The sequence below is a fragment of the Chlorocebus sabaeus genome, chromosome 1, assembly GCF_047675955.1.
Source record: "Chlorocebus sabaeus isolate Y175 chromosome 1, mChlSab1.0.hap1, whole genome shotgun sequence".
Classification (NCBI taxonomy): Eukaryota; Metazoa; Chordata; class Mammalia; order Primates; family Cercopithecidae; genus Chlorocebus; species Chlorocebus sabaeus.
In genome coordinates this window covers 74737842-74764852 of record NC_132904.1, presented here as the reverse complement: position 1 = coordinate 74764852, position 27011 = coordinate 74737842, and the positions used below count along the sequence as shown (strand labels likewise).

General features: G+C 45.3%; 1 protein-coding gene across 2 annotated transcripts in view; it reads left to right on the top strand.

Moving 5' to 3' along the window:
- Positions 1-26897, top strand: part of GAB2 (GRB2 associated binding protein 2) — a 208416-nt gene extending 181519 nt beyond the window's left edge. For both annotated transcript variants that reach the window (XM_008020277.3, XM_073019678.1), the window contains exons 4-10: positions 16985-17571; positions 18829-18923; positions 20360-20624; positions 21820-21910; positions 22238-22340; positions 23554-23679; positions 24574-26897. In XM_008020277.3, coding sequence (XP_008018468.2) covers positions 16985-17571; positions 18829-18923; positions 20360-20624; positions 21820-21910; positions 22238-22340; positions 23554-23679; positions 24574-24717 — 1411 coding nt within the window. In that variant the 3' untranslated portion in view covers positions 24718-26897. The remainder of the gene's footprint in view (positions 1-16984; positions 17572-18828; positions 18924-20359; positions 20625-21819; positions 21911-22237; positions 22341-23553; positions 23680-24573) is intronic.
- The last annotated feature ends 114 nt before the right edge of the window (positions 26898-27011 follow it).

Sequence of the window (27011 nt, the reverse complement as noted above, 5' to 3'; positions counted from 1 at the left end):
CTGAGACAGTGTCTTGCTCTGTCTCCCAGGCTGGAGTACAGTGGTGCGATCTCGGCTTACTGCAACCTCCGCCTCCCGGGTTCAAGTGATTCTCCTGCCTCAGCCTCCCGAGTAGCTGGGACTACAGGCACGTGCCACCACGCCCGGCTAAATTTTTTTGTATTTTTAGTATAGATGGGGCTTCACCATGTTAGCCAGGATGGTCTTGATCTCCTGACCTCATGATCTGCCCGCCTCGGCCTCCCAAAGTGCTGGGATTACAGGCCTGAGCCACTGTGCCTGGTCCGTAATCATCTTTAATGATCCTTTGCATTTCTGTGCTATTAGTTTTGATGTCTCCTTTTTCTTTTTTATTTTATTCATTTATTTCTTTATTTTGAGACGGAGTCTCGCTGTGTCACCCAGGCTGGTGTGCAACTGCATGATTTTGGCTTACTACAACCTCTGCCTCCTGGGTTCAAGTGATTCTAATACCTCAGCCTCCCAGGTGGTTGGGACTACAGGCACCCACCACCACTCCCGGCAAATTTTTCTGTTTTTAGTGGAGACAAAGTTTTGCCATGTTGGCCAGGCTGCTCTCTAACTCCTGACCTCAAGGAATCCACTTGCCTCAGCCCCCGAAAGTGCTGAGATTACAGGCGTGAGTCACCATGCCCAGCGTTTTGGTGTTTTTTTTGTTTTTTTTGGGGGGAGGGGACAGAGTCTCACTCTATCCCCCACACTGGAGAGTGCAGTGGTGCGATTTCAGCTCACTGCAACCTCCACCTCTTAGGTTCAAGCAATTTTCATGCCTCAGCCACCTGAGTAGCTGGGATTACAGGCCTGTGCCACCACACCCACTAATATTTATATTTTTAGTAGAGATGGAGTTTCACCATGTTGGCCAGGCTGGTCTAAACTCCTGATCTCAAGTGATCTGCCCGCCTCAGCCTCCCAAAGTACTGGGATTACAGGTATGAGCCATGGCACCCAGCCTCATTTTTTATTTATTTGGATCTTTTCCCTTTTTTTCTTGGTTAGTCTAGCTACTGGTTTGATTTTGTTTATTCTTTGAAAAAGTTAACTTCATTTGGTTGATCTTTTGTATTTTTTGTCTCAATTTTATTTCTACTCTGATCTTTTTTTCCCCTTTTACTAATTTTGGGTTTGGTTCTTGTTTTTCTGTTTCCTTGAAATGCATCATTAGGGTGTTTATTTGAAAATTTTCTACTTTTTTAATATTAGCATTTATTACCATAAACTTCTCTATTAATACTGCTTTTGCTGTATTCCATAGGTTTTGGTATTTATCTGTTTCTGTTGTGTTTCTATTTTCATTTGTTTCCAGGCATTTCTAAATTTCATTCTTTTTTAAAATTTTTATATTTTATTTAATTTTTTTTTTGAGATGGAGTCTCAGTCACCCAGGCTAGAGTGCAGTGGTGCGATCTCAGCTCACTGCAAGCTCTGCCTCCTAGGTTCATGCCATTCTCCTGCCTCAGCCTCCCGAGTACCTGGGACTACAGGCGCCCGCCACCACACCTGGCTAATTTTTTGTATGTTTAGTAGAGACGGGATTTCACCATGTTAGCCAGGATGGTCTTGATCTCCTGACCTCGTGATCCCCCCACCTCAGCCTCCCAAAGTGCTGGGGTTACAGGTGTGAGCCACCGCGCCTGGCTCTAAATTTCATTCTTAATTTTTTCATTGACCCGTTGTATCATTCAGGAACATGTTGTTTAATTTTCCATGTATTTGTACAATTTTGAAAGTTCCTCTTGTTATTGGTTTCTAGTTTTATTCCATTGTGGTTAGAAAAGGTGCTTGATGTAATATCAATTATTTTAAAATCTCTTGGCCTAACATGAGGTCAGTCCTATAGAATGTCACATGTGCTAATGAGAAGAATTACACTTTGCAGCTGTTGGATGAAATGTTCTGTTAGGTCCATTTGGTCTGAAGTGCAGTTTAAATCTAGTTGATTTTCTGTCTAGGTGATCTGTCCATGCTGAGAGTGAGGTGTTGAAGTCTCCAACTATGATTATATTAGAGTCTATCTCTACCGGTAGATCTTAGTGGTGTTCCATAAGTCTTGCAGGTTTTCTTCACTCTTTTCATTCATATTCCCTTTTTTCCTTCTGGCTGGGTAATTTCAAACTACCTATCTTCAAGTTCAGATATTCTTTCTTCTAATTGATCAAGTTTGCTGTTGAAGCTCTCTATTGTGTTCTTTATTTCATTGATTGAATTCTTCAGCTGCAAGATTTCTGGTTTTTTTTTTTTTTTTTTTTTTTTTTTCTTTCTCTTTGTTGAATTTTTTGTTCATATTGTGAATTCTTTTTCCTGATTTCTTTGAATTGGGTGTATTTTCTTGTACCTCATTGAGTTGTCTTAAGGTCATTATTTTGAATTCCCTTTCTGTAATTTGTTGATCTCCTTTTCATTGGGCTCTGTTACTAGCCAGGATTACTAGCCACAGAGTTCCTTTGGTGCTTTTTTGGTGTTATAGTTCCTTCATTTTTTGTGTTTCTTGTGTCTTCATGTTAAGTGTCCATGCTTCTGGTGGAAAGATCACCTCTTCCAGACTTTCTAGAGTGGATTTCTTAAAGACTTTCACCTGCAGTTGGGTTTTAGTGTTCCAGTTGAGAAGGATGTGATGACTGTGTTTCCACATAGGTGCAATGGTGTAGTCTCCATGCAGCTTCTTTGCCTATGGTCAACATCAACAATAACTGAGTGCCTCAGTGGCCTAGACTGTAGAAGTTTGTGCAGCAGCAGTGGTAGCATAAGTTGCTAATGTCCTTAGCATCAAGGACTTTTCGGGTCTTTTTGTTCTCATATTCCCCACCATGAGGAGACTTAGCCAGGGGGATCCCTCTTGGTGTCAGGTCTGGCATGGCCTACAAGTAGCTGCAGCAGTGCTGGGTTCTGGGTACTGGTGCTTAGAACTTATGTGGGGTTGGGTTTCTAAGCTCAGAGTCTCATGAACCTGTTGTGGCAGCTGGGTCTTGGGGTGCCAAGGTTGGATGTGGACTGCCCACTGGGCCAGGATCTATGACTCTGTTGAACCCTCAAGCAGCTCAGGCTCAGGGGCCAGCTGTAATTCTACCCCTGGTAGGCAGAGCACAGCACTGGCCTCACCCTGGGCAAGAAGGGATGTTCTGGAGGTTTAGTTTCAGGGAGCAGGGTACAACTAGAATTTGGGAACCTGAGTCAATAAGGCTCAGTGGCAACTTGGGTCCCAGGGGATGATACACCATGTAGCAGTGACTCTGGACCCTCGTTAGGCTTAGCAAATACCCGGGAATGGCACCATCTTTTGGGCTATAGAGAGGCAGGGAACAGCACAGCAATTACACTACTCCCCAGGGAGAGGAGTATCTCAACAGCTCAGACTCTAGGGGACTAGTGTAGCTCCAGGAAAGCAAGGCACTAGAGTTGTTTGGCCTGTAGGGCAGGGTGTCTCAGCTCAGACACTGCTGTCTTTCCCTGAGACACAGGGTCCTATATCAGCTCAGCCTTGGAATGCACCACCTCTCAGCTCAGCTAGGGCACCCATTCCCCAGGGGACAACGTGCTACTTCAGCTCAGGCCCGGGAGGGTATGACTGTTCTGAGTAGACCAGGCATCCTTTCCCTGGAATGCAGGGTACCATATCGTTTTAGGTACTGGGGTACCTGACTCTAAGGAGCCAGTGCACTGTTTCCTAGGATGCAGCCACTGGCTTCAGCTTAGGCACTGTGGAGGCATGACTGTTCTGAGCAGCCAAAATACTCTTTTCCTAGAAGAGCGTGTACTGCTTCAGCTCTGGCCCAAGGGAGCGGGGAGAGGGGTAGGTGGATTAGCTTTACTTCTGCTTGACCCCACTGGGAAGGGTGTAACAGCTGCTCATAGCTCAGCTTTGGAATGTTGGGCCACTGGGCTAGCGATGGTTCAGCCGCAGCTTAGCCTCAGGAATGAAAGGGAACCATGGATACTCACCCCTGAAGCAAGACACACTCCAGCCATAGTTCCAATTCCAAGATGGCATAGCACAGTAGCCACACGGAACACAGCTATGTGGACCCTAGGCAACTCCCTTCACTGGACTTAGTGCCTACGAGGACTTCCAGGGACTTCAGTGGTGAGGTCTGAGATGTCCAAGGTGTTGATGGCAGTTGCCATGATCCTCTTGCCTACCTTCTCACCAAAAGAAGTTTGTCCTGGTTCCAAGCTGATCTTCAATGGAGTGGTAAAGGCCTAGTGTGTTTCCTTCAGTTCTTCATGTGACCATCCCAAGTTTCTGTGCTCATCGAATTGCTGTTACTCCTCTCATGCATTCTAGGGCTCTCCGTCTGTTATTTTTACTAAAATGTAATTGTTCAGGAGGCCAGGTGTGGTGGCTCATGCCTGTAATCCCAGTACTTTGGGAGGCCGAGGCAGGTGGATCACGATGTCAGGAGTTCGAGACCAGCCTGACCAACATGGTGAAACCGTGTCTCTACTAAAAATACAAAATTTAGCAGGGCGTGGTGGCGTGCGCCTGTAATCCCAGCTACTCAGGAGGCTGAGGCAGGAGAATCGCTTAAACCCGGGAAGTGGAGGTTGCAGTGAACTGAGATCACGCTATTGTACTCCAGCCTGGGCGACAGAGCAAGACTCTGTCTCAAAAAAATTAATTTAATTTAATTTAATTTAAAAATGTAGTTGTTTATTCATTGATCTGTCTTTATGAGGTGGACAAGCAGTAGGGGTTTCTTGTTGGCCATTTTGTTAGCATCACTTCCTTTTGTTTTTTTTCTTAATAGAAATGGGTGCAATGTGGTATCTCATCGTGGTTTTGATTTGCAGTTCCCTAATGATTAGTGGCGTTGAGCAACTTTTCATGTGTGTGTTGGCCATTTGTGTATCGTCTTTGGATAAATGTATATTCCAAGTCTTGTCCATTTTTTAATCAAGTTGATTGTTGTTGTTGAGTTGTTAAGAGTTCTTTACCTGTTCTGGATATTAAACCCTTACCAGATATATGACTTGCAAATGTTTCTCCCATAGATGGACTTTTTACTCTGCTGATATGTTCTTTGAAACACAGGTATTTTAATTCTCATGTTCAATTTATGCATTTTTACTTTTGTTGCCTGTGCTTTTGGTGTCATATTCAGGAAATCACTGTCAAATCCAATGTTATGAAGCTTTTCTTCTGTGTTTTCTTCTAAGAGATTTATAGTTGTAGCTCTTACATTTAGGTCTTTGATCCATTTTGAGTTAGTTTTTGTATCTGTTTTAAGGTAAAAGTCCAAACACTTTGTTCTTGTGGGTTGACTTAGTTTTCTAGTTCTGTGTGTTGCTATTTTTTTAATCTAGCAGACTTTGCACCAGTATTTCTTTGACTTTTTTTTTTTTTTTTTTTTTTTTTTTTTTTTAAGAGACAGGGTCTCACTCTGGCACCTAGGCTGGAGTACATAGCTCACTGCAGCCTCAAACTCCTGGGCTTGAGATCTTCCTGCCTAAGCCTCCCGAGTAGCTGAGACTACAGGCATATGCCACCATACTTGATTAATTTTTTGTAGAGATATGGTCTCACTATGTTGTCCAGGCTGGTCCCAAACTCCTGGCCTCGAGCAGTCCTCCCACATCAGCCTCCCAAAGTGCTGGGATGAGCCACCACACCTGGCCTCTTCAAATCTTTTTCTGCCACATTCTCTCTTTTTTTTTTTTTCCCCTCAACTTTTAAGTTGCAGGGTACATGTGCAGGATGTGCAGGTTTGTTACATAGGTAAACATGTGCCATGGTAGTTTACTGCACAGATCAACCCATCACCTAGGTATTAAGCCCAGCATGTATTAGCTATTCTTCCTGATGTTCTCCCTCCCTCTGCCCACCTAACAGGCCCCAGTTTGTATTATCCACCCACCCCCAGGTGTCCATGTGTTCTCATTGTTCAGCTCCCACTTATAAGTGAGAACTTGCAGTGCTTGGTTTTCTGTTCCTGTGTTAGTTTGCTGAGGATAACAGCTTCCAGCTCCATCCATGTCCCTGCAAAGGACATGATCTCGTTCCTTTTTATGGCTGCGTAATATTCCATGGTGTATATGTACCACACTTTCTTGATCCAGTCTATCACTGATGGGCATTCCTTCTGAGACTTCAGTTATTCATATGCTAGACCACTTGATACTGACCCAACAATCACTTACATTCTCTTTTTTTCCCAATCTTTTTCTCTCTCTGCTCAGTTAAGATGATTTTTAAACTGATTTTTCAATTTTACATTTCCCCACCCTTTTTTTTCCCCACAAGTTTTTAGGAAGAAATTGAAGTAGAGTCGTTGGCATTTATATAAAGTTTCTTCATGCCCCTTTGTAATCCATCCTTCCCTCACCTCATTCCTAGAGAACCAGTAACAGTCTTTCCGTCACTACAGATTAATTTGCATTTTCTAGAATTTTACATAGATGGAATCATATTGTATGTACTAGTTTTCCTGACTTCTTTCATTCCGCAAAATGCTTTTGGGATTCATCCATGTTTTTCCATGTGTCATTAGTTTGTTCCTTTTTATTGCTCAGTAGTACAGTGTATCTTTATATCACAATTCACTTTTCCATTCACATGATGATAAGCATTTAGATTGTTTCCAGTTTTTGCTGTTACAAATTAAGACCCATTTGTTCTTAAACAGTAATGAGCAAATCTTTGTAGGAACATTTGTTTTTATTTCTCTTAAGCAAATACCTAGAAAACTATGCCCAGATGGTTTTACTGGTAAATTCTACCAAGCATTCAAAGATAACACAAATCTTACCCATAGTCATTCAGAAAACATAGGAGGAGGGGATTCTTTCACAGCTCATTTTATGAGACCAGCATAACCCTCCTATTGAAATCTGGCAAAGATGACAGGAAATAAAATTAGAGAGCAATATCCCCCATGAATAATAAATAGAAATGCTCTTTAAAAACAAAGGATTAGCAGTCAAATACAACTAAATACGTATGGGTGTATATCTGTATGTGTCTGTTAGGGACAATGTATGTATATTAGGGAATATGCATGTATGTATACATTAGGGGTAAGACATCGTGACAAAGTAGTGTTTATCCCACGAGTGTAAGGTTGGTTTGACTTCAAAAAAAAACAACCAATGTAATTTATTACATTAAGAGAATGAAGGAGAAAAAAATATAATCATAACCTCAATAGATGCAGAGGAAGCATTTGACAACTCAATACTTCATTGGGAAAAAAAAAAAAAGTATTTCTTAGCAAACTATGAATCGAGGAGAACTTCTTTAAATTGATAAAGGACTTCTAAGGAACCCTATAGCTAAGATCATGCGTAATGGAGAAATATTGAACATAATGCCCTAAGATTGAAAACAAGGAGAAAGTACCTGTTCTTACCACTTCTATGTAACATTGTACTGGAGATCCTAGTGAGTTCCATGGAGGAAGAAAAAGAAGTAAGAGTCCTGGTGTGGTGGCTCATGCCTGTAATCCCAACACTTTGGATGCTGAGGCAGGTGGATAACTGGAGCTCAAGAGTTCAAGACCAGCCTGAGCAACATGGCGAAAACCTGTCTCTATTTTAACAATAACAAAAAAATTTTTAAGTGAATTTAGCAAGGTCACAAGATAAAAAGGTTTTTTTGCAAAAAATAAGTTTTACAGTATGCAGCAAACAATTGGGGAAATGAAACAATATTAATTATTTTTAGAATGGTACCAGAAAACGTGGAATACTTGGGAATAAATTTAACAACAAACATGCAAGACCTCTTCACTGAAAACTATCAAATGTTGCTGATAGAATAAAGACCTAAATATGGAGAGTGATATATAGTAGTTATGAACTAGAAAATCCAATATTATTTAGATGACAGTTTTTCTCAGATTGTTCTGTAGGTTCAACACAATCCAAATAAAAATCCCAGTCTCGGGTATGTCTCTATCAGCAGCATGAAAACGGATTAATACAGTAAATTGGTACCAGTAGAATGAGGCATTGTTGAAAAGGTATCGAAAATGTGGAGGCGACTTTGGAACTGGGTAACAGGCAGAGGTTGGAACAGTTAGGAGGGCTCATAAGAAGACAGGAAAATGTGGGAAAGTCTGGAACTTCCTAGAGACTTGTTGAATGGCTTTGACCAAAAGCCTGATAGCAATATGGACAATAAGGTCCAGGCTAAGGTAGTCTCAGATGGAGATGAGGAACTTGTTGGGAATTGGAGCAAAGGTGACTCTTGTTGTTTTAGCAAAGAGACTCTTGTTGTTTTAGCAAAGAGACTGGCGGCATGTTGCCCCTGCCCTAGAGATTTGTGGAACTTCGAACTTGAGAGAGATGATTTAGGGTATCTGGTGGAAGAAATTTTTAAGCAGCAAAGCATTCAAGAGGTGACGTGGATACTGTTAAAGGCATTCAATTTTACAAGGGAAGCACAGCATAAATGTTCGGAAAATTTGCCACCTGATGATGTGATAGAAAAGAAACACCCAGCCAGGCGCGGTGGCTCACGCTAGTAATCCCAGCACTTTGGGAGGCCAAGGTGGGCGGATCACAAGGTCAGGAAATCGAGACCATCCTGGCTAACACGGTGAGACCCCGTCTCTACTAAAAATGCAAAAAATTAGCCGGGCGTGGTGGCAGGCGCCTGTAGTCCCAGCTACTCGGAAGGCTGAGGCAGGAGAATGGCGTGAACTCGGGAGGCGGAGCTTGCAGTGAGCCGAGATCGCGCCACTGCACTCTAGTCTAGGCGACAGAGTGAGACTCAAAAAGAAAAGAAAAATCCATTTTCTGGGGAGAAAAGCCGGCTGCAGAAATTTGCATAAGTAGCAAGGAGCCTAATGTTAATCTCCAAGACCATGGGGAAAATGTCTGCAGGACATGTCAGAGACCTTCATGGCAGCCCCTTCCAGAGGCCGGGGAGGAAGAGTCTGTTGCTCTGTCTCCCAGGCTGGAATGCAGTGGCACGATCTCGGCTCACTGCAACCTCCGCCTTCCGAGTTCAAGCAGTTCTCCTGCCTCAGCCTCTTGAGTAGCTGGGATTAAGGCACGTACCACCACCACTCTTGGCTAATTTTTGTATTTTTTGTAGAGATGGGGTTTCACCATGTTGGCCAAGCAACCAAAGAAATTTTTAAAAGAACAACAGTAAAGTCAGGATTTATACTACTTGATTTCAAGACTTCCTGTCAAACTGTAGTAAAAAATACAATGTTGTATTGGTGAAAGGATGAAAACCTATAGATCACTAGAAGAAATTAGCAAGTCCAGGAGAGAGAGATATATAAATACATTTATGTGTATAAATATTTGAAATGCATATATAAATATTTTAAATATATAAATATATAAAGAATTATTTAAAAATATAATATAGGTGCCAATGGAGAAAGGAAAAACCTTTTCTGCAAATGATGCTGAAACAGCTTGACATTCATATAGGAATAATAAAAAAAAGAACAGCAACCCTTACTTCATATCACACCACTCACCCAAAAATTAAAATGTGTCAGAGACATAAATGTAAAATCGAATACTACAAAACTTCTAGGCTGGGTGCTGTAGCTCACGCCTGTAATCCCAGCACTTTGGAAGACTGAGAAGGGCAGATTGCTTGAGCTCAGGAGTTGAAAACCAGCCTGGCTAACATGGCAAAACCCAGTTTCTACAGAAAATACAAAAAGTAGCTGGGCGTGGTCGCGTGTGCCTGCATTCCCAGCTACTGGGCAGGCTGTGGTGGGAGGATCACTTGAGCCTGGTGGAGATCAAGACTGCAGGGAGCCAAGATCATTGCACTCCAGCCTGAGTGACAGAATAAGACCCTGTATTTAAATGAAAAGAAAAGAAACTTCTAGAAGAAAGCATCTCCATGATCTTGAGGTAAGCAAAGATTTTTATATAGGACACAAAAAGCAAGAATCATAAAAGAGAAAAAAATGATAAAGTAGTCTTTATCAAAATTAAAACTTGTTCTTCAAGAGGCCTCTTTAAGAAAACAAAATGGGCTGGGCGTGGTGGTCCACACCTGTAATCCCAGCACTTTGGGAGGCCGAGGCAGGCAGATCACTTGAGACGAGGAGTTCGAGATCAGCCTGGCCAACGTGATGAAGCACCATGCTAAACCTCTGTTAAAAATACAAAAATTAGGCATGGATGTGCTCACCTATAGTCCCAGCTACTGGAGAGGCTAAGGCACGAGAATTGCTTGAACCCAGGAGGTGGAGGTTGCAGTGAGCCAAGATCACACCACTGCACTCTAGCCTGGGCAACAGAGTGAGCAAGACTCCATCTCAAAAATAAAAAATAAAATTAAAAAAACACAAGTCACAAAATGTGAGAAAATATTCAACGTGCATATCTAACAAAGGATTTGTTTCTGGTCCATATAAAGAACTTTTATAACTCAATAAGAAGAGAACAATCCAATTTTTTTTTAATGGGCAAAATATTTGAACAGATACTTCACCACAAAAAGATACAGAAATGTCCAATAACCACATGAATAAATGTTCAGTGATCTGGAAAATGCAAATTAAAATCTCAGTGAGATTCTGCTTTACCTCTGCTGGAAGGACTAAAATAAAAATGGCTAACAGGCCAGACACAGTGGCTCATGCCTGTAATCCCAGCACTTTGGGAGGCCAAGGCAGGCGGATTGCTTCACCTCACAAGTTTGAGACTAGCCCGGGCAACATGGTGAAACCCCGTCTCTACCAAAAACAATCCAAAAAAAAATTAGCCAGGCATGGTGGTACATGCCTGTAGCTCCAGCTACTCAGAAGCCTGAGGTGGGAGGATGGCTTGAGCCCAGGATGCACAGGTTGCAGTGAGCTGAGATCACACCACTGCACTCCAGCCTGGGCAATAGAGCCAGACCTTGTCTTTAAAAAAAAAAAAAAAAAAAAAAAAAAAAAAGGTTAACAGTCCCTGCCAAGTATTGGTAAGTATATGAATAGGCTTTATTCCTGTGTTTCCTCTAACATTCACATTATATACTAGGTGCTCTGGAAAAAAGAAATGATGCTTTAAAGTTTACAAAGCACTTTTACATTGCGTACCTCATATGATCTCCAAAGTAATCCTATAAGGTTATTTTTGAGTAGGGAGTATGAAGTGAATTGGCCCATTCATCCCTGCATAGCATAGACTAGACATAACTATGTCTGATTGGATTACTGACGCTACTAATACCAGTCTTCTATCTCTTTTTTCATTTATGTGGGAACCTGATTATAAAGATAAAGTAAATTAAGCACCTTAGAAATAAAACTGTGAATTATGTATTTATCATCACTTTTACTGCAATAATAGCCACTAGTTTTCCTTCAAGTACTAGATAATATGTATTCCTGCTAAAATAACTTCAGTTCTCAAAATGCAGGTCTTCCACTGAGCTAAAATAAGTAACTACTCAGAATAATATCTATTGCCAATTGAAAGAGTTTTGAACTGGTAGAGTAAAGACAAATAGAGTTCTTTTTCTCTTTGAAGACAAATTGGTTTCACTGGACTTATTTTTGTCCTCCAGCCTTTGGGGCCTCATTCCAGATTCTAGCCAGTGTCTGTTGTCTTATTTCAAGAAGGCTATTAAACCTGTAACAGATTGATGTGAGTCACATGCCCTGAAAAGCCATAATTCTGGTGAGGGTTATGGGGAGTGAAATTTCATTGATGAGATTCCAGAATCATTGATCCTGCAGCAGTACTCTATAGAAAGATGGTGGGTAAATGGTAAAATTAGAAATGTCAATCGAGAGCTTACCCATCATTAATCTTTTCCAAGTCTTCCCTAACTCATTCACCAGAGGCTTTGATTGACCAAAGGCAAAATATACAACTTTTCGTTCACATACACAGCTTTACTCTGTAACCAGAGAGCCCTGTCAAAATTGGCTCAGAACTGCAGCCAGAAGGGTTTAAGATACAAAGATCACCTCATCTCAAAGATATGTGACACAGAGTTTTCTGAGTTTTCTTCTCTCACAGGAAGAATCCATTTGGAATGGGTCAAATACAAGAGGATAGTTCAAATGACCTCTTAAACAATGGCCAGTGACAGTTACAGAACTCTAAATGGTGGCTAATCTACTTACAAGCATTTTATATTAAGTTACCCTTAAATGGGAACATACTCATTGAAAATCAAAAGTCCTTCATCATTAGGGTTATTGAAGTCCAGTGGGATAGAAAAAAGCAAAATCATCATATAGTTTGGTATATAAAATTATATGAAAATGTGTGGAAAAACAAGTACAAAATGAAGTGGCTAGAAAAACTAGAAAACCATTTTTAAAAGCCAAGGGAAAGCCAGGCGCAGTGGCTCATGTCTGTAATCCCAGCACTTTGGGAGGCCGAGGCGGGCGCACCACGAAGTCAGGAGTTCGAGACCAACCTGGCCGATATGGTGAAACCTCGTCTCTACTAAAAATACAAACATTAGCCAGGTGCAGTGGCATGCTTCTGTAATCACAGCTACTCGGGAGGCTGAGGCAGGAGAATTGCTTGAACCCGGGAGGCAGAGGTGGCAGTGAGCCAAGATTGCACCACTGCACTCCAGCCTGGGAGACAGAGTGAGACTCCATCACCAAAAAAAAAAAAAAAAAAAAAAAAGCCAAGGGAGAGACTGTGTGATGCTGTGTGATGACAGTAGCCTCTCTAGCCTCCGGAGGAGCCATTGGCTAGGAATGGAAAGGAAAGGCACTTGGCACAGCTGACTCGAGGGAATATCTTCTCTCAAACTTCTTTTTGCCTCCGGGGAGCTCCCCTACATACTTGTGTTTGAGTATCTTCCTGCACCAACTCTGCCATTTACTGTTTTCCTCATCTGATAATGTGAAAAGTAAGAGGTGTGTCTCAGAACTGTTAGGATGATTTAAAATGAGATCACATGTGATATGTATGGCATAGGATCTTGCCTATTTTATAAGGCTCCTGTAAGCCCCCAGCCCTGGAAGAGAAGCCTCTCTCCAAATCCACCACGTCCGGGTGGATTATCCATCCCACAAAAGCAACTCAGGTCATCACAGTGACATAGGCCTCAGTTAAGGTTTACATGAAAATACTAAAGGCCACAGGACTGCTGAGTATTTGGAATTCCCCATCTGGATTATTGCCCAAAGGGAGCACACTGTAGCATGGTTTGCGCAGCGGGGGCGCCCAGAGACCCGGGTGCTGGAACAAATTCCCTACCCTCTGAGTATGTAACTTTGGGCAAGAGTCCCTTGTTCAACTCCTCTTACTTGGTTACTGAGGTAATAATCAGTCTCCCTCAACATGTGTCACTATTATCTATCATATGCCTGGCACTATGCCAGGGTACAGGATATGGCCCTCTGCCTTCTAGGAGCGTATGGTCTGGTAGAAGTGGAAAGATACAGACCTGAATAACTGACATAAGGCAGAATAAGGTGAGTGTTGTGATGGAAGCACAGAGTGCCGTGGGTAGCACAGAGGAAGGAATGATTACCGTAAAAAGGAGAATTAGGGACCTGTAATACCTTTGTAGAGTGAAAAGGCTTCTTGTGGACTTTGTGTAAAATGTTGATGTATCAAGGAAGCATTCCACAGGGAGGTGAGTAATGCGAGAACAGGACTGAAGTTTAGACTACACAGGACATGTTTAGGGATGACTGAGTAGTTCTGTGAGTGAGACGGGACGATGCTGGGGTAGAAGGAAGTTGGAACGTAAGTTAGTGGGTTCTACAGAGGAAGGGTTTTGATCTGCTGATCAGAAGGTTTGGGCCAAGCCCAGGAAAAGGGGTGGCAGCCCCATACTTTTGTTTATTCATTTGCTTACTTACAACAGACATTCATTCATTATTTACATTGCAACAAGCATTAACCTGGGTGCTAAGGAGAGAAAACAGAGTAAGACACAGTTTCTTTCTTCAAGGAAATCACAGTCTGTTGGCAGAGATAAGTAGTAATGGTGCCTAATATAGGTAACACTTGCTCCCTGCTCCAAGAACAAAGTTAAGCAAGTGATTAAGTTAAGCAATGCTTAGAGGTAGAGGATGTAAGAATGGCCTTGAAAGATGTGTCCTCTGAGATGATTTTGAAGGATAAATGGAATAGGAGCTTGCCAGATTGAGGTAAGAAGTCTTCCAGACACAGCCCAACAACACAACAAAGCCCAATGCTTGACTGACTGGGGCACACAGGGGACACTGCAAAGTTTGGTTTGGATTCTAGAGTGGAAAAGGGAACTAAAGAGAAAAGATTGGTGAGATGAGTTGGGATAAACCTTGGAGTTTGGGCTTAATCCTGAAGCATTGAGGCAGTATTGAAAATGTTTACACTGGGAAGTTAGGAAAGTAAATAGTAGTAGGATGGAAGGATCAGAGAGGCCCTGGGCAGAAATCATAATGTGGGTGACTCCCAGGTTTCTGGCTTGAGTAACTGGTGCCATTCCCAAAATAAGAGAGTCAGGAGGAGAAGTAAGAGTTCCAGAGGAAGATGATGAGTTCATTCTTGACTATGTTGAAGGTTATTGCAGGGTACCTGTGATGCTCTTGCAACCCCATTGCCACCTTGAAATCCTTCAGAGGCTCCCTATTCCCTTCAGTCCTGGCCTGCCTTGTCTTCTTTCAGCCCTGCCTTCTAACGTGCTTGCTGCAGCCTGAGCAGCTTCGAGTTCCTAGAACTTGCCAGGTTGTGTTCTACATCTTTGAGCTTTCAACTAGAACACCATTTCCCTTCTCCTGCCTTCTGCCTGGCCAGTTGTGGCTCATCCTTCCAGACTCACTCAAGATAATAACATCTCTGAAGGAGGCTTCCCTGACGTTGTCTACCACCACCCCACCAAGGGCTGATACCAACTGTCAACAGCTACATACTCACCCCTACTTGACTAATGATTTGCATCCATGTCACCTCCTCCACTACTGTGACATTCCCTGACCACCCCTCACTGGGCAGGTGGCATCTCTGTATCCCTCTTGCCTGGCCCAGATGGAACTTAGGACATCAGTAAATGCAAAATGAACAAATCCAGATGGGCGCATCCAACGGAGAGTTGGAAATTCCAAAAAAAAAAAAAAAAAAGCAAAATGAAAGGCACCAAAAAAATGCATACAACATTAACACCTTATGTCTACCATTAGCTCCCCCCGCCACCCCCGTCCTCTCCCCCGAACACTACATTATCTGAAGGCTAGATGTTCAATCATCCGAGCCCCTGGCTGTTGGCCTGGTTATGTGTGTGGAATGGAACAGAAAGGGAGGAGGAGTGCAGAGGCCCAGGGAGGAGCATCAGTGAAGGTTTGGAGACTGACCTGGAACTCCTAGCCATCATGGGTACAGTTTACATGAGAGGAAGCTTGGCTTACACACCTGTTTCCTCTTTCTAAGCTCTGGCCTGTATTTTCTAACACCATCTGGTGGCCACATCTGTAAATAACAAACTCCTCAGGAGCTGAGAGAGCTTCTGTAAGGCAAAAGGTCCAGGGATTGGCCTCAGAGGGCTATGTATTACAGCCCCCACAAGCTTATATGCATTTGAGATTTGCCTTTTCTGATGAGACACTTCAAGAGCTTTTGACCAAAATCTTAAAAACTCTTACAGCCTCCAAAAGGCTGAGAATCACTGCTACAAAGGATTGATTCTTTTTTTACCCAAGTGAAATCCTATGAAGAATCATCATATAAAAGCTAAAGAAGCAGACCTGAATCCCTGCTTGCTCAGAACCTCACCCTCCAATTTCCCAAAGCACCTACAGAGAACATAGAATCTAGTTTGAAAACCACTCTTGTGAAGCGAAGGGCTTTTGCAGCGCATCAGGGCCATATGGGCCCTTAGAAATCATTGTGACGAACTAGGTCACACCTGAGAGAGGAGGCACAGCACATATCGGTAGCAGTACTGGAACCTAACACAAGTCTCCCCTCTTGTTTCTCATCTCTTTTTACTGCTTGCCTTATTGCCCAAAACCTAAATTTAAAAATGTACTAATCAAAACTTTTTCTATCCTGAATATGGTTCCCAAACAGAAAACCATTCTTCCTATAGATTTCTAGATCTCTGGAAAGAGATCTTTCCCCTCAAAATGCCTCTCAACCAACCATAAATAATTGTAGAAAATAAATCTATAGCTTACGTTTGAATAGTTTGTTGTTTGTGTTGGGGGGTGTGTTTTTTTGAGACAGGGTCTCACTCTGTTTACTAGACTGGAATGTAGTGGTGTGATCATAGCTCACTCTAACTTCGAACTGCTGGGTTCAAGCAATCCTCCTGCCTTAGCCCCCTCAGGAGCTAGGACGACAGGTGTGCAGCACCCTGCCCAGTTAGTTTGTTTTTTTGTTTGTTTGTTTGTTCGTTTGGTAGCAATGGAGTCTTATTATGTTCCCATGCTGGTCTTGAGCACCTGGCCTCAAGTGAACCTCCCACCTCAGCCTCCCAAAGTGCAGGGATTACAGGCATGAGCCACTGCACCTGACCCAAATAATTTTTTGTAACTTACAACATCAATACCCATGGGCTAGTTTCACAGTGGCAGAATAGACTCAGAGAGATGAAATGACTTGTTTGCTGTTTACTGTCATCAGCTTAAAGGTTCTTTCCACTGTCTCACAACATTTGTATTTGAATGTGCATATTCTGTGGTACTTAAAACAATGAACAGATAGGCAGTCCAACTGGCTTATTGATACCTGGTCAGGGAGTGGGGGTTATAACCCCCGCTAATAACTGCCATTTGGAGATGGGGGACAGATGAAGTCTAACATTGTTTAAACATTCATGTACTAGAGTCTAATATCTAAACAACCTTCAAAATATGCTTTTAGTCACCGTTTTACAGATGCCTAAACCTATAGTCCCAGCTCCTGAGAAAGTGCTTTGCTTCAAGGTCACACAGCTAGTAATTGGCAAATTGTAGGTAAACCTCAGGTTAGCCTGACTCCTCATCCTGTGTTTTGCCCACATCAATTAACTTCATGGGGCTTTGAACATCCCAGCCTGTCTCCTTGGGGGCAATCTTTGGCTTGTCTCACCCTCCTGCCCCTTCCCTTCTTTCTCTTTTAGGAGTGCCAGCTTCTCTCAGGGCACCAGAGCCTCTTTTCTCATGAGAAGTGACACAGCTGTACAAAAACTTGCCCAGGGCAATGGACACTGTGTCAACGGTGTCAGTGGTCAAGTCCATGGCTTCTATAGCCTTCCCAAGCCGAGCCGGCACAATACAGAATTCAGAGACAGTACCTACGACCTCCCCCGCAGCCTGGCCTCCCATGGCCACACCAAGGGCAGCCTCACAGGCTCCGAGACAGATAATGAAGATGTGTACACCTTTAAGACACCCAGCAACACCCTGTGCCGGGAGTTTGGGGACCTCCTGGTAGACAATATGGATGTTCCGGCCACCCCACTCTCAGCCTACCAGATCCCTAGGACATTCACTCTGGACAAAAACCATAATGCCATGACAATGGCCACTCCTGGGGACTCAGCCATAGCTCCCCCACCCCGCCCCCCCAAGCCAAGTCAGGCAGAAACGCCTCGATGGGGTAGTCCTCAGCAGAGACCTCCAATCAGTGAAAATAGCAGATCTGTCGCTGCCACCATTCCCAGACGCAACACCCTCCCTGCAATGGACAACAGCCGACTTCACCGAGGTCAGTATAAGCCCTAGCGGAGACTCAGAGGGAGGAGGAGGTAACACAGGGGTTCTCAATGGTTTGGTAGTCCTTGGTCATCTGTGGCTGAGGGGAACTTATGAACCACCTAAGTCACTGATACTCACAAATGTAGGTGTCTTCTACCCAGATCACTTACCAGTTGGGTCCTCCAGCACAGGAGGCTGTTAGCAGTTGTATAACAGAGCTAGTCCCGGAGAAGTTAATATTCTAATGGAGAATAGGACATTCTTGACTAACCACAGTATAACATATTATGGGTTTAGAAGTCCAAATCATTATATTTTTTCATTTATAAATCAAACCAAAGATCTAAAAAATAAATTTAGAAGATCAGTCCAAACTAGAGTGAAACCTGTGTGGACTAACAGACTGTTAAAGCAAAATGAGATCTTAAGAATATTTTCTGAATCATACTTGAATCTCTTTGGTTGAAGTCAAAATTTTTTTTGAAGTACCTAAATTCTATTGTTACTTGTTTTCCACTGAGAGTATTCCAACTCTGCATGTAACCTCCTCTGTATGATGAAAAAATAGAACAATATTAATTCCTTTCATTTTGCATCTTGCTTTATAGCTCGCAAAGCCTTTTCTTGTCCATCCTGTTGTTTAAGCCAGGCAGAGAGGTTGGTGGGACAAAACCTCCTTGTCTCCATCTCACATGAGGCCAATGACAGTTAAGAGACTTAAACAGAGTTGCAGAGTCATTGTGCCAGAGATGAGACTCAGACCCCAGAGTCCCAGCTCCTGGTTTAGACTTCTTTGCCGCCTTTCAATCCATCAACAACTTGAGCAGTTGTACTGTGCTTTGGAACTGAGATGATAAAGACATACATAAAACATGTTCCTGACCTTCAGAGCTTACATCTCATTGGGAAAATAAAACCAACACATATAAATCAGGACAAGTATTGTTACTGTGGTATTCAGAGAAGTGATGGCTGGGGTGAGTGGGACAGGTGAGTGCTATAGGAGTCAAAGGAGAGGTGCATGGATGAGGGTAGAGTAGTCAAGGATGGCTTCTCTGCAGATGCTAACATTGGAGCTACATCTAGAAGCCCAGGAGGATTTTTGAACTGAGGAGTGATGTGTTCGAAGAAATTCCTTATCATTTGGGGTTGAGAGTGGTATCTTCTGGAGTATCAGTAAGACCTTGAACCTCACTGGTGAGGGTATGGGGAAGTGTCAACACATGAATCAACCATGAGTACATACGGATCCTCCTTCCTCTGTCAGCTTCTTCCTGTGAGACCTACGAGTACCCACAGCGTGGTGGAGAGAGTGCAGGCCGGTCTGCTGAATCCATGAGTGATGGAGTCGGCTCTTTCCTGGTGAGTGTGGGTTAACCGGGGGTCCTCAGGCAGGCCTGGTTAGGTAAAAGGCCACACCTTATGGAACTAAAAGCACAACCCCAAAAGAGTGATGGCATCTCCATCTTAAGACCCTGTCCAAGTTCTTGTCTCAGTTCAGAACCCTGCGTTGAGTCTTTGGACAAGTAAGATACAAGTATTCTAGTCCGGAAGAAATGTATGTGCTAAGGTAGACTGGATTACAAGGTTCACCAACTTTGTAGGTAAGCACAGGGTCTAGAATGCAATAGACCCAGGCTGCACGGTGGGGGATCTTCTAAGGCAACAACCTTACCCACATGGCCTCACATGTAGGAGGGAGGCTGCAGTGTGAGACTCCAGGCAAGGGTAGTACTCACAGTCAGGCTAAGTGGCAGAATTATGGCTTGAGAGCAGGATCCCAGGCTGCCCTCTGGAAGATGCTAACACAGTTCTCCAACGTGTCAGGCAAGAAAACCAAGGCCTGGCTTCAGGCCCACTGGAAAGACAGTGAAATCAGGTAACCAAGGCAGAAGCAGCTTAGTGGTATGTCAGGGCACGTAGAACAAGAGTTACAGGAAGGCTATAGCCAAGGGTGCTGTATTGCACAACTCTGTAGAAGCTCCGACTGCAGCTTGGTGGTCCCCTAGGTGCCTGGAGTGAGCCCCAGGTACTTAGGAACCTGGAATGGGGAAACACAACTGGCCCTAGACCTCACCTTTCAGAGCCAGGACTCCTAATATGCTCGTTGTTCTGATCCAGGGCCCGAGATGTTGACCTGCCAATGGTGAGTCTGGACTTAAGGTGGAGGGCAGGTCCTGAACCAAACCTACAGTCTATGGACTATGCCAACCACAGTGTTGGTCAGGCATCTAGAAAGCCAAGTGGACCCAGTCACCAAGAATATTTTATACTCTAGATTTATCAAAAATTATTGGTGGATGCCAAAGGATCATGAAGGCTTGAAGGGGCCCACAGACCTCATATATTCTTGTCTCCCACTCTGCTTCCTTTTTTTAAATTTTTTATTTTTTGAAACAGAATCTCGCTCTGTCACCCAGGCTGGAGTGCAGTGGTGTGATCTTGGCTCACTACAACCTCAGCCTCCCAACTTCAAGCGATTCTTGTGTCTCAGCCTCCTGACTAGCTGGGATTACAAGCATATGTCACCACGCCCAGCTAATGCTTTGTATTTTTAGTAGAGAGGAAGTTTCGCCTTGTTGGCCAAGCTGGTTTCGAACTCCTCGCCTCAAGTGATCCAACTGCCTTAACCTCCCACTACTCTGCTTTCTTATTTGGTCTCCCCAGGGTCTCCCTTACAGCTTCAAAGTGTAGCTAACCCAGTCATGACTTGTCTTGCCTAGTTTACAAAGTCTTACCTACTTCCTGTTTCTTCTTGCTAGTAACAGCTGTATTTCTTTCACTGTTCTTCTCCCTAGCCAGGGAAAATGATTGTGGGCCGATCAGACAGCACCAATTCTGAAGACAACTATGTGCCCATGAACCCAGGTTCTTCCACCCTGTTGGCCATGGAACGAGCAGGTGATAATTCCCAGAGCGTCTACATCCCAATGAGCCCAGGGGCCCATCACTTTGACTCACTTGGCTACCCATCAACAACCCTTCCTATGCACCGAGGCCCCAGCAGAGGAAGTGAGATCCAGCCACCCCCTGTCAACCGCAACCTCAAACCTGATCGGAAAGGTAAGTCCATTCTTTCCCCTGTCCCATCTCTGGACAATAACTAGGGACTCTTTCCATTTGCTTAGGGGTCATGTGGATCCTGGACTTGGGATGTGTGACTTTGGGCAAATCATGTAAATTCTGAGTCTCAGTTTTCTTATCTGTGAAATGAAGATGGTAATTCCTACCTCCCAGGTTTGCTGTGAAGGAGAGCATCTAGGATAGTACTTTGGTACACAGCAGGCATTCAGTAAAGTCAGGTTTGTGCCCCCTGCATGTAGACCAGGCAAGTTACCAGTCTGCTGTGATCTCACTCTCCTGGTCTTGGATTAGTGGCAAGGATTCAAAGGGAAGAGTAGGATAGCTGGGCAGAGATAGCCCCCTGTGGGTCTGGCCAACAGGGAATTCAAATCTTAGCATGTGAAACTGAAGCCCTCAGGCCCTTGTGGTATCTACCTTTCTCCACTGTGGCTTGCACAGACCTGGCCAGGAGCAGCAGAGAGTAGTCACAGTGACCATCTCCACTTCAAATATGGTCTCTTGGCTGGGTGCCATGGCTCATGCCTGTAACCCCAACACTTTGGGAGGCTGAGGCGAGTGGATCACCTGAGGTCAGGAGTTTGAGACCAGCCTGGCCAAAACAGTGAAACCCCGTCTCTACTAAAAATGCAAAAATTAGCCAAGCGTGGTGGCAGGCTCCTGTAGTCCCAGCTACTAGGGAGGCTGAGGCAGGAGGATCACTTGAACCCAGGAGGCAGAGGTTGCAGTGAGCTGAGATTGCACCACTGCACTGCAGCCTGAGCAACAGAGCGAGACCCTGTCTCAAAGAAAATATATGTAAATATATATGTATATATAAATATTAATATCTGTATTAATATATAAATGTATCTTTATATATAGTCTCTTATTTTTAAATGAAGTCATAAATCGAGGGAGAAGAATCTGTTGTCAAACCCTATGTCCTCATTTTTGATTCTGAAAATATAATTACCGTAGATACAGCAGAAAGAATATTTAATTTGGAGTCTGAAGACATGACTTCAAGGCCCATCAATATGGGCAAAGATTATATAACCTCGCTGAGCATCAGTTTCCCTGTGTGAAACTGGAATGACTTTGCAGGCCTTTATAAACATGCTCATGTGTTATATATAAGGTGTGTATGTGTAGCATTATTACTGGCTGATTACCAGACTTTCTTTTCCTGCTCCAGCAAAGCCAACACCACTTGACCTGAGAAACAACACTGTCATCGATGAACTCCCCTTCAAGTCACCTATCACCAAGTCTTGGTCTAGGGCCAGGTGAGTGCCTATGTGTGGGGGTGGGAGCTTGGAGTCAGCCCATTAGAGAAGATGAGTGAAATGGTAGCTGGCCTGTGGGCCAGGACAGCTGGATTCTGATGCTAATGCTATCATTAGCTGATCATGTCTCTTGATCTCTTGTGGCTTGGTTTCCTCAGCTATAAAAGAGAATAATTATACTTGCCCTATATCAGATCTTAATCTGATGGAGTGTGCAGCTCTAATGGCTGAGGTCTGGGTGTGTGAGGGTCAGGGCTCAGCTGTAGGCTAGAAACAGGGCAGCAGCCATGCTGCTTCCCCAGTGTTGATTCTTCCTTCCCACAACAGCCACACCTTCAACTCCAGCTCCTCCCAGTACTGCCGCCCCATCTCCACCCAGAGCATCACCAGCACAGACTCAGGAGACAGCGAAGAGAACTATGTCCCTATGGTGAGTCCTTCGGGCTTCGCTGGAATGACTCCTATCAAAGTCCCCTGGGACCCACCACTCAGTTCCCCACTTCCCAGCTTAGCTAATTCACCTCAGCCCAGGGACTCCTTGTATTATTCATGATTTAGTCTCCTGCTACAAACCCTTCTTGAGCACCTATTTATCAAGCAGTAGGAGTTGTCATCAGATGTAAGGAAGACATGAGACCTGTCCCAACGAAGTCATGGTCTTCAAGGGCAGGGGCCTGCCTCTCTCATGACAGTGACGCAGGTGGCAGGATCTGTGTGCCCTTGGATAGTCAGTGCTGGAGGTATCTCCTCAGCGGTGAGAGGCATACATGCACATAACTCACTTTGGTGAGGCCGGAATAGAGCTATCAGCACAGGCAGAGGAGGATATTTCTTCCCTGAGATTTCCATTAAGGGCATAACTGCCCAGCACCTGGTAGTCACTGCATAGACAGTGAAAGAATGAATTACCAACCAACAAAGCAGCCAACAAACAGAACACAGGACTATCACCTTCTCATTAGAATAAGACTTCAGGAAAGTCCTAGAGGAGGTGGTGCTTTGCTAGAGCAGGAGCCTGGATGGACAGGATCCCAGAGTGTGTCATCTGAAGAAATGTGGGCTTTGTGCAGCCTGGAGATAAAGCCACCCTGTTCAGATCTTGGAGGAGCTAGGTGGGGGAGCAAGCTGCTTTGGGGTGACTACCCCACTCTAGGCCACAGGTGGGAGTTTCAGAGTGGCTGATTTGGTGCAACAGAAGAAAACTTTCCAGTGCATAAAGGAAATGTGCTCCCTTCTTAAGCGCCAGCAAGCCAAGGCTGGGTGTCTCAGGAGACCCCCTGTCGATGAGACTTGGCCTGATGTGCTATAAAGGAGACAGTGTGGTACAGGGGTTAGCACAGGTTTGGAAGTCAGAAAATAGACCTGATTCCCATCACTCGACAGCTGTGCAACTACAGGCAAAGTCACTTCTCTGAAAGTAAAGTGAACCACAGTTTCGTATTTGTTTCAAACAATATCAACAGTAATCATACCTATATTACAGGATTGTCATGAGGACTAAAATGAGAACATGAAAAGTCCTTAGCATGATGCATGAGTCAGAGTAGGGCTCAGGGAACCAGTGTTCTTACTCCCAGAGGTATTTTTCTGGGTGGTGGGTTAGTCTGTTTTCTACACTCACGGATTTTTCCTCCTCGTGACAGCAAAACCCAGTGTCTGCGTCTCCCGTTCCCAGTGGCACCAACAGTCCTGCCCCTAAGAAGAGCACCGGCAGCGTCGATTATCTGGCCCTGGACTTCCAGCCGAGCTCCCCAAGCCCCCACCGCAAGGTGCCTGGAGTAGAGGTGGGGGGACAGTAAGAGCTCTCAGGGCCCCGGAGGCAGAGATCATGGAGGTCAGGGTGCCTTCAACACTGAACAGCAGCACTCAGCCTCCCTCCTGCTCCAGTACCTAGCTTTTATGATGCATCTTTAGTCATAGAGCTTTCACCTAGGTCTAAAGACTCCTATTCCTGCTCTCAGAGCACAGTCCCCTCAAAGAACCTCATCAGTCAGCCCACCCCCTGTGTTGTAGAGATGGGCAAATGAGTGCATAGAGATCTGATTGTGCTAAACAAAGTGAATCAGCAACAGATCCAGGAATGAGGATACTGCCTCCTGGTCCTGGGCTCTTAGGTGTGTCCCAGAGCCCTGCCGTCAATACATCAGCCTTCACATGGGACTTCCAGGCCTGGGAGAGCCTCCCCAGGAGGTACCCTTAGCTAAGCAGTTTAGACAGCAGGGTGCAGAGCTGTGCCTCAGCATGGTTCCCCTTCACAGGGTGGCGGTGAGCACAGCACGTAAAGTCCTGTGGCTGGTGCTTGTTTACACCCAGCAAATTCCTTCCCCTGGATGAGCAACCTGACAGAGATGGGTGGAGGCAGAGATGAAGGCCTGGACCCATCCACCAGGGCCAAGGAAGGGCCTGGGTCGTCCCAGGAGCCGGGAAGTAAGAAGGGCTGGCAGGGGCTGCCGCATCCTGCAGGAGGGATAATGAGTTTGGAGTCTGAGCTTTAAAGCCCACATTCAGAAAGAGAAGCCAGGCTCCTGAGGCTGGTCAGTGGCAGGCAGAGGCCATGCTCTTCTCCCCTTCAGACAGCTCAGGAAGATCCCACGCCCATCTTCTTCCTCCCCACCTAACTGGTAACTCACAGCTACTCCCTCTTTCCCACTCTGTCCCCTCAGCCATCTACTTCATCTGTCACTTCTGATGAGAAGGTGGACTATGTTCAGGTGGACAAGGAGAAGACCCAGGCCCTGCAGAACACCATGCAGGAGTGGACAGACGTGCGGCAGTCCTCGGAGCCTTCCAAGGGTGCCAAGCTGTGACGAGAGGGCCACCGCAGAGCCCAGGGAGGGGCCAGGAGGCAGCGTCTCCAGAGCTGGCCCTTCACATCTCCCCTACCCCTCTCCCCTCTCCCATTGTTCCTTCCATTCACCTCCTCTCTACTCTGCCAGTCTCAGCCTTCAAAGCACTTGACATCAGGGACCCTGAACCCTTCCCCTGGGAGGTGAGGGCCTGATCAAGGCACCTCCTCTGCCCACTCGGGGCCCAGCTGTGATTTTTATCAGTAATGGCCATGCCTCCACCCACCTTAGTTAGGAGCTATTGCCAAAAAGCATCCTTCAGCCTTTTCCTGTCCTTTAGACCTGACTATCTACCAGATGTTTGGAGGGAAGGGCTGGGGCTCTGAGCCAGATTCCACACCTCACGTTCAGTCACAGCCCTCAGCTATCTTCCCTCTGGCCACTGGGCTACCTCTCCTTCAGTCCCAGAAGACAAGTCTCACCGACCCAGGGAGTCAAGGACCAGTAGACCAAAGTGGATAATGGACTTTTTCATTCCTGTTTTTCTTGGCAGGAGAGAAGCAAGGCCACTAAAAGAGGAGATGGTGGAGAAGGAGGCCCATCAGTGGTCTTGAGGGGTAAAGGACTTAGATGCCCAGATGCAGAGTGAAAGCTTACATCTGCAGGGACCCCCACTTTCAGGCTAAGGCCATGGCAGGACAGCTGCTGTGGGGTGCACAGGCGGAGGATGAAGGACAAAAGGAAGGGAAAACTGACGATGGCCAACCTAGAGCAGCAAGGAGCAGTGCTTGGAGCTCAGGTGGTAGAGATGACAAGGACACTGTGGGGTCTGGGTCTCCAGAACTCTGGAGCTACAGGCCACTCTAGGCCCAAGGGCAGTCCTCTTCCTCAACCCCCTCAAAGGCTCCCGCCAGCCTCACCTTGAAAGCATCACACAGGGGAAGGCTTGGACCAAGCTGGGCGACCAAGCACGTGGGGCAGGAACACATGGTAAAGGGGTGGGGAATATGGGAGGGAGTGTGGTGTGGATGGGTGTGATTCAGGGAATGAGGGGAACCCGGGGACAGGCACAGGCTGGGCAGAGGCGCAGAGCAGGGCAGGGGACTCTGCAGTGGGGTGGGGCAGCGAGTTTCTATGTAGTGAGCAGTGCAGTGGAAGTTGGGCGCAGAGGTAGCAGACAGATGTGAAGCAGGGGTGAAGGCCATGTAGCAAGTGGGGAAATATATCCAAAGGGCCTGGGAGTGGGGGAGTGCCCAAGGCAATGCTTGGGGGTACAGGGTGGAGCAGAAAGTGAAGGAGTGACACGTTGTGCAAGAGTGGTGTGCATGGTGGTGTGACATGAGCACCGTTCCTAGGATGGAGGGACAGCAGGTCAGGCAGGACAAGGAGAAAGCAGGGCAGAATAATGCCTAGAAGACGACATCAGACGTGGCTGACAGCTTGTGCCCATGGGCTGTGGCGTATGTCAGATCGCAGGGTAGGAACGAGTCTGGCCTGGTGCCGGCCCTGGGTTTCCCCATCTCATCCGTCCTCTGTTGCTCTCTAGCATTCCAGGAGCCATGTTGGACTCTCCTCCCCGGGCTTGAAAGGCTATCAGATTAACAGGGATGGGGTGTAGGGCATCATCCAAGGTTCCTTCTCTTAAGCCTAGGGTGGGGGATCTGAATTTTTTTATGTTGACAGTTCTTGACTAAATTTTCAAGAGTTTCAGAAGCAACAGGACAGACTAGATGTTTCATTCTACCCTGGGATGAACAGACGTTCTTCCTCCCAAAGAGTGACTTCCTGCCATGTTCGATGGGGGCAGCTACTCCCTTCTGCCCCCACTCCCCTTTCAGCTCCCATGAGCATGCATACTTCACCAGACCAATGGCCTAGCCATTCTCTAAGTCCCATCCTGGAAGAAGTTATTTCCTCAAGAGTTGCACCTCTCCTCCTAGCATTAGTTTAGATCAACTCAAGGAGCATTTATTAATGGCTGCTGTGTCCAGTCTCTGGGGTTAAGCACCAACCACACAAGAATCAATCAGACCTTGTCCCTGAACTTGAGATAGTCACAATCAGAAAAAGGACAAGGACACAAGACAGTGGTGATGGCCATCAGAGAGAGACTTTAAATGCTGATGGGAGGGCAGAGGAAGTGAAGACTTAGGGAAGTTGGTGCCAGAGGCAGGAGTGGGGTCACAATCAGGGAAGGTGGATTCTAGGAAAAGGGGGTGCCTGAGGTAGGCCTTAGAAGGGGATGAGTCAGATTTTTACAGAGGAGGAGGGCAGGGCTTGGGTCCAGTGGAGGAAGAAGGAAGGAGAGACTTGGA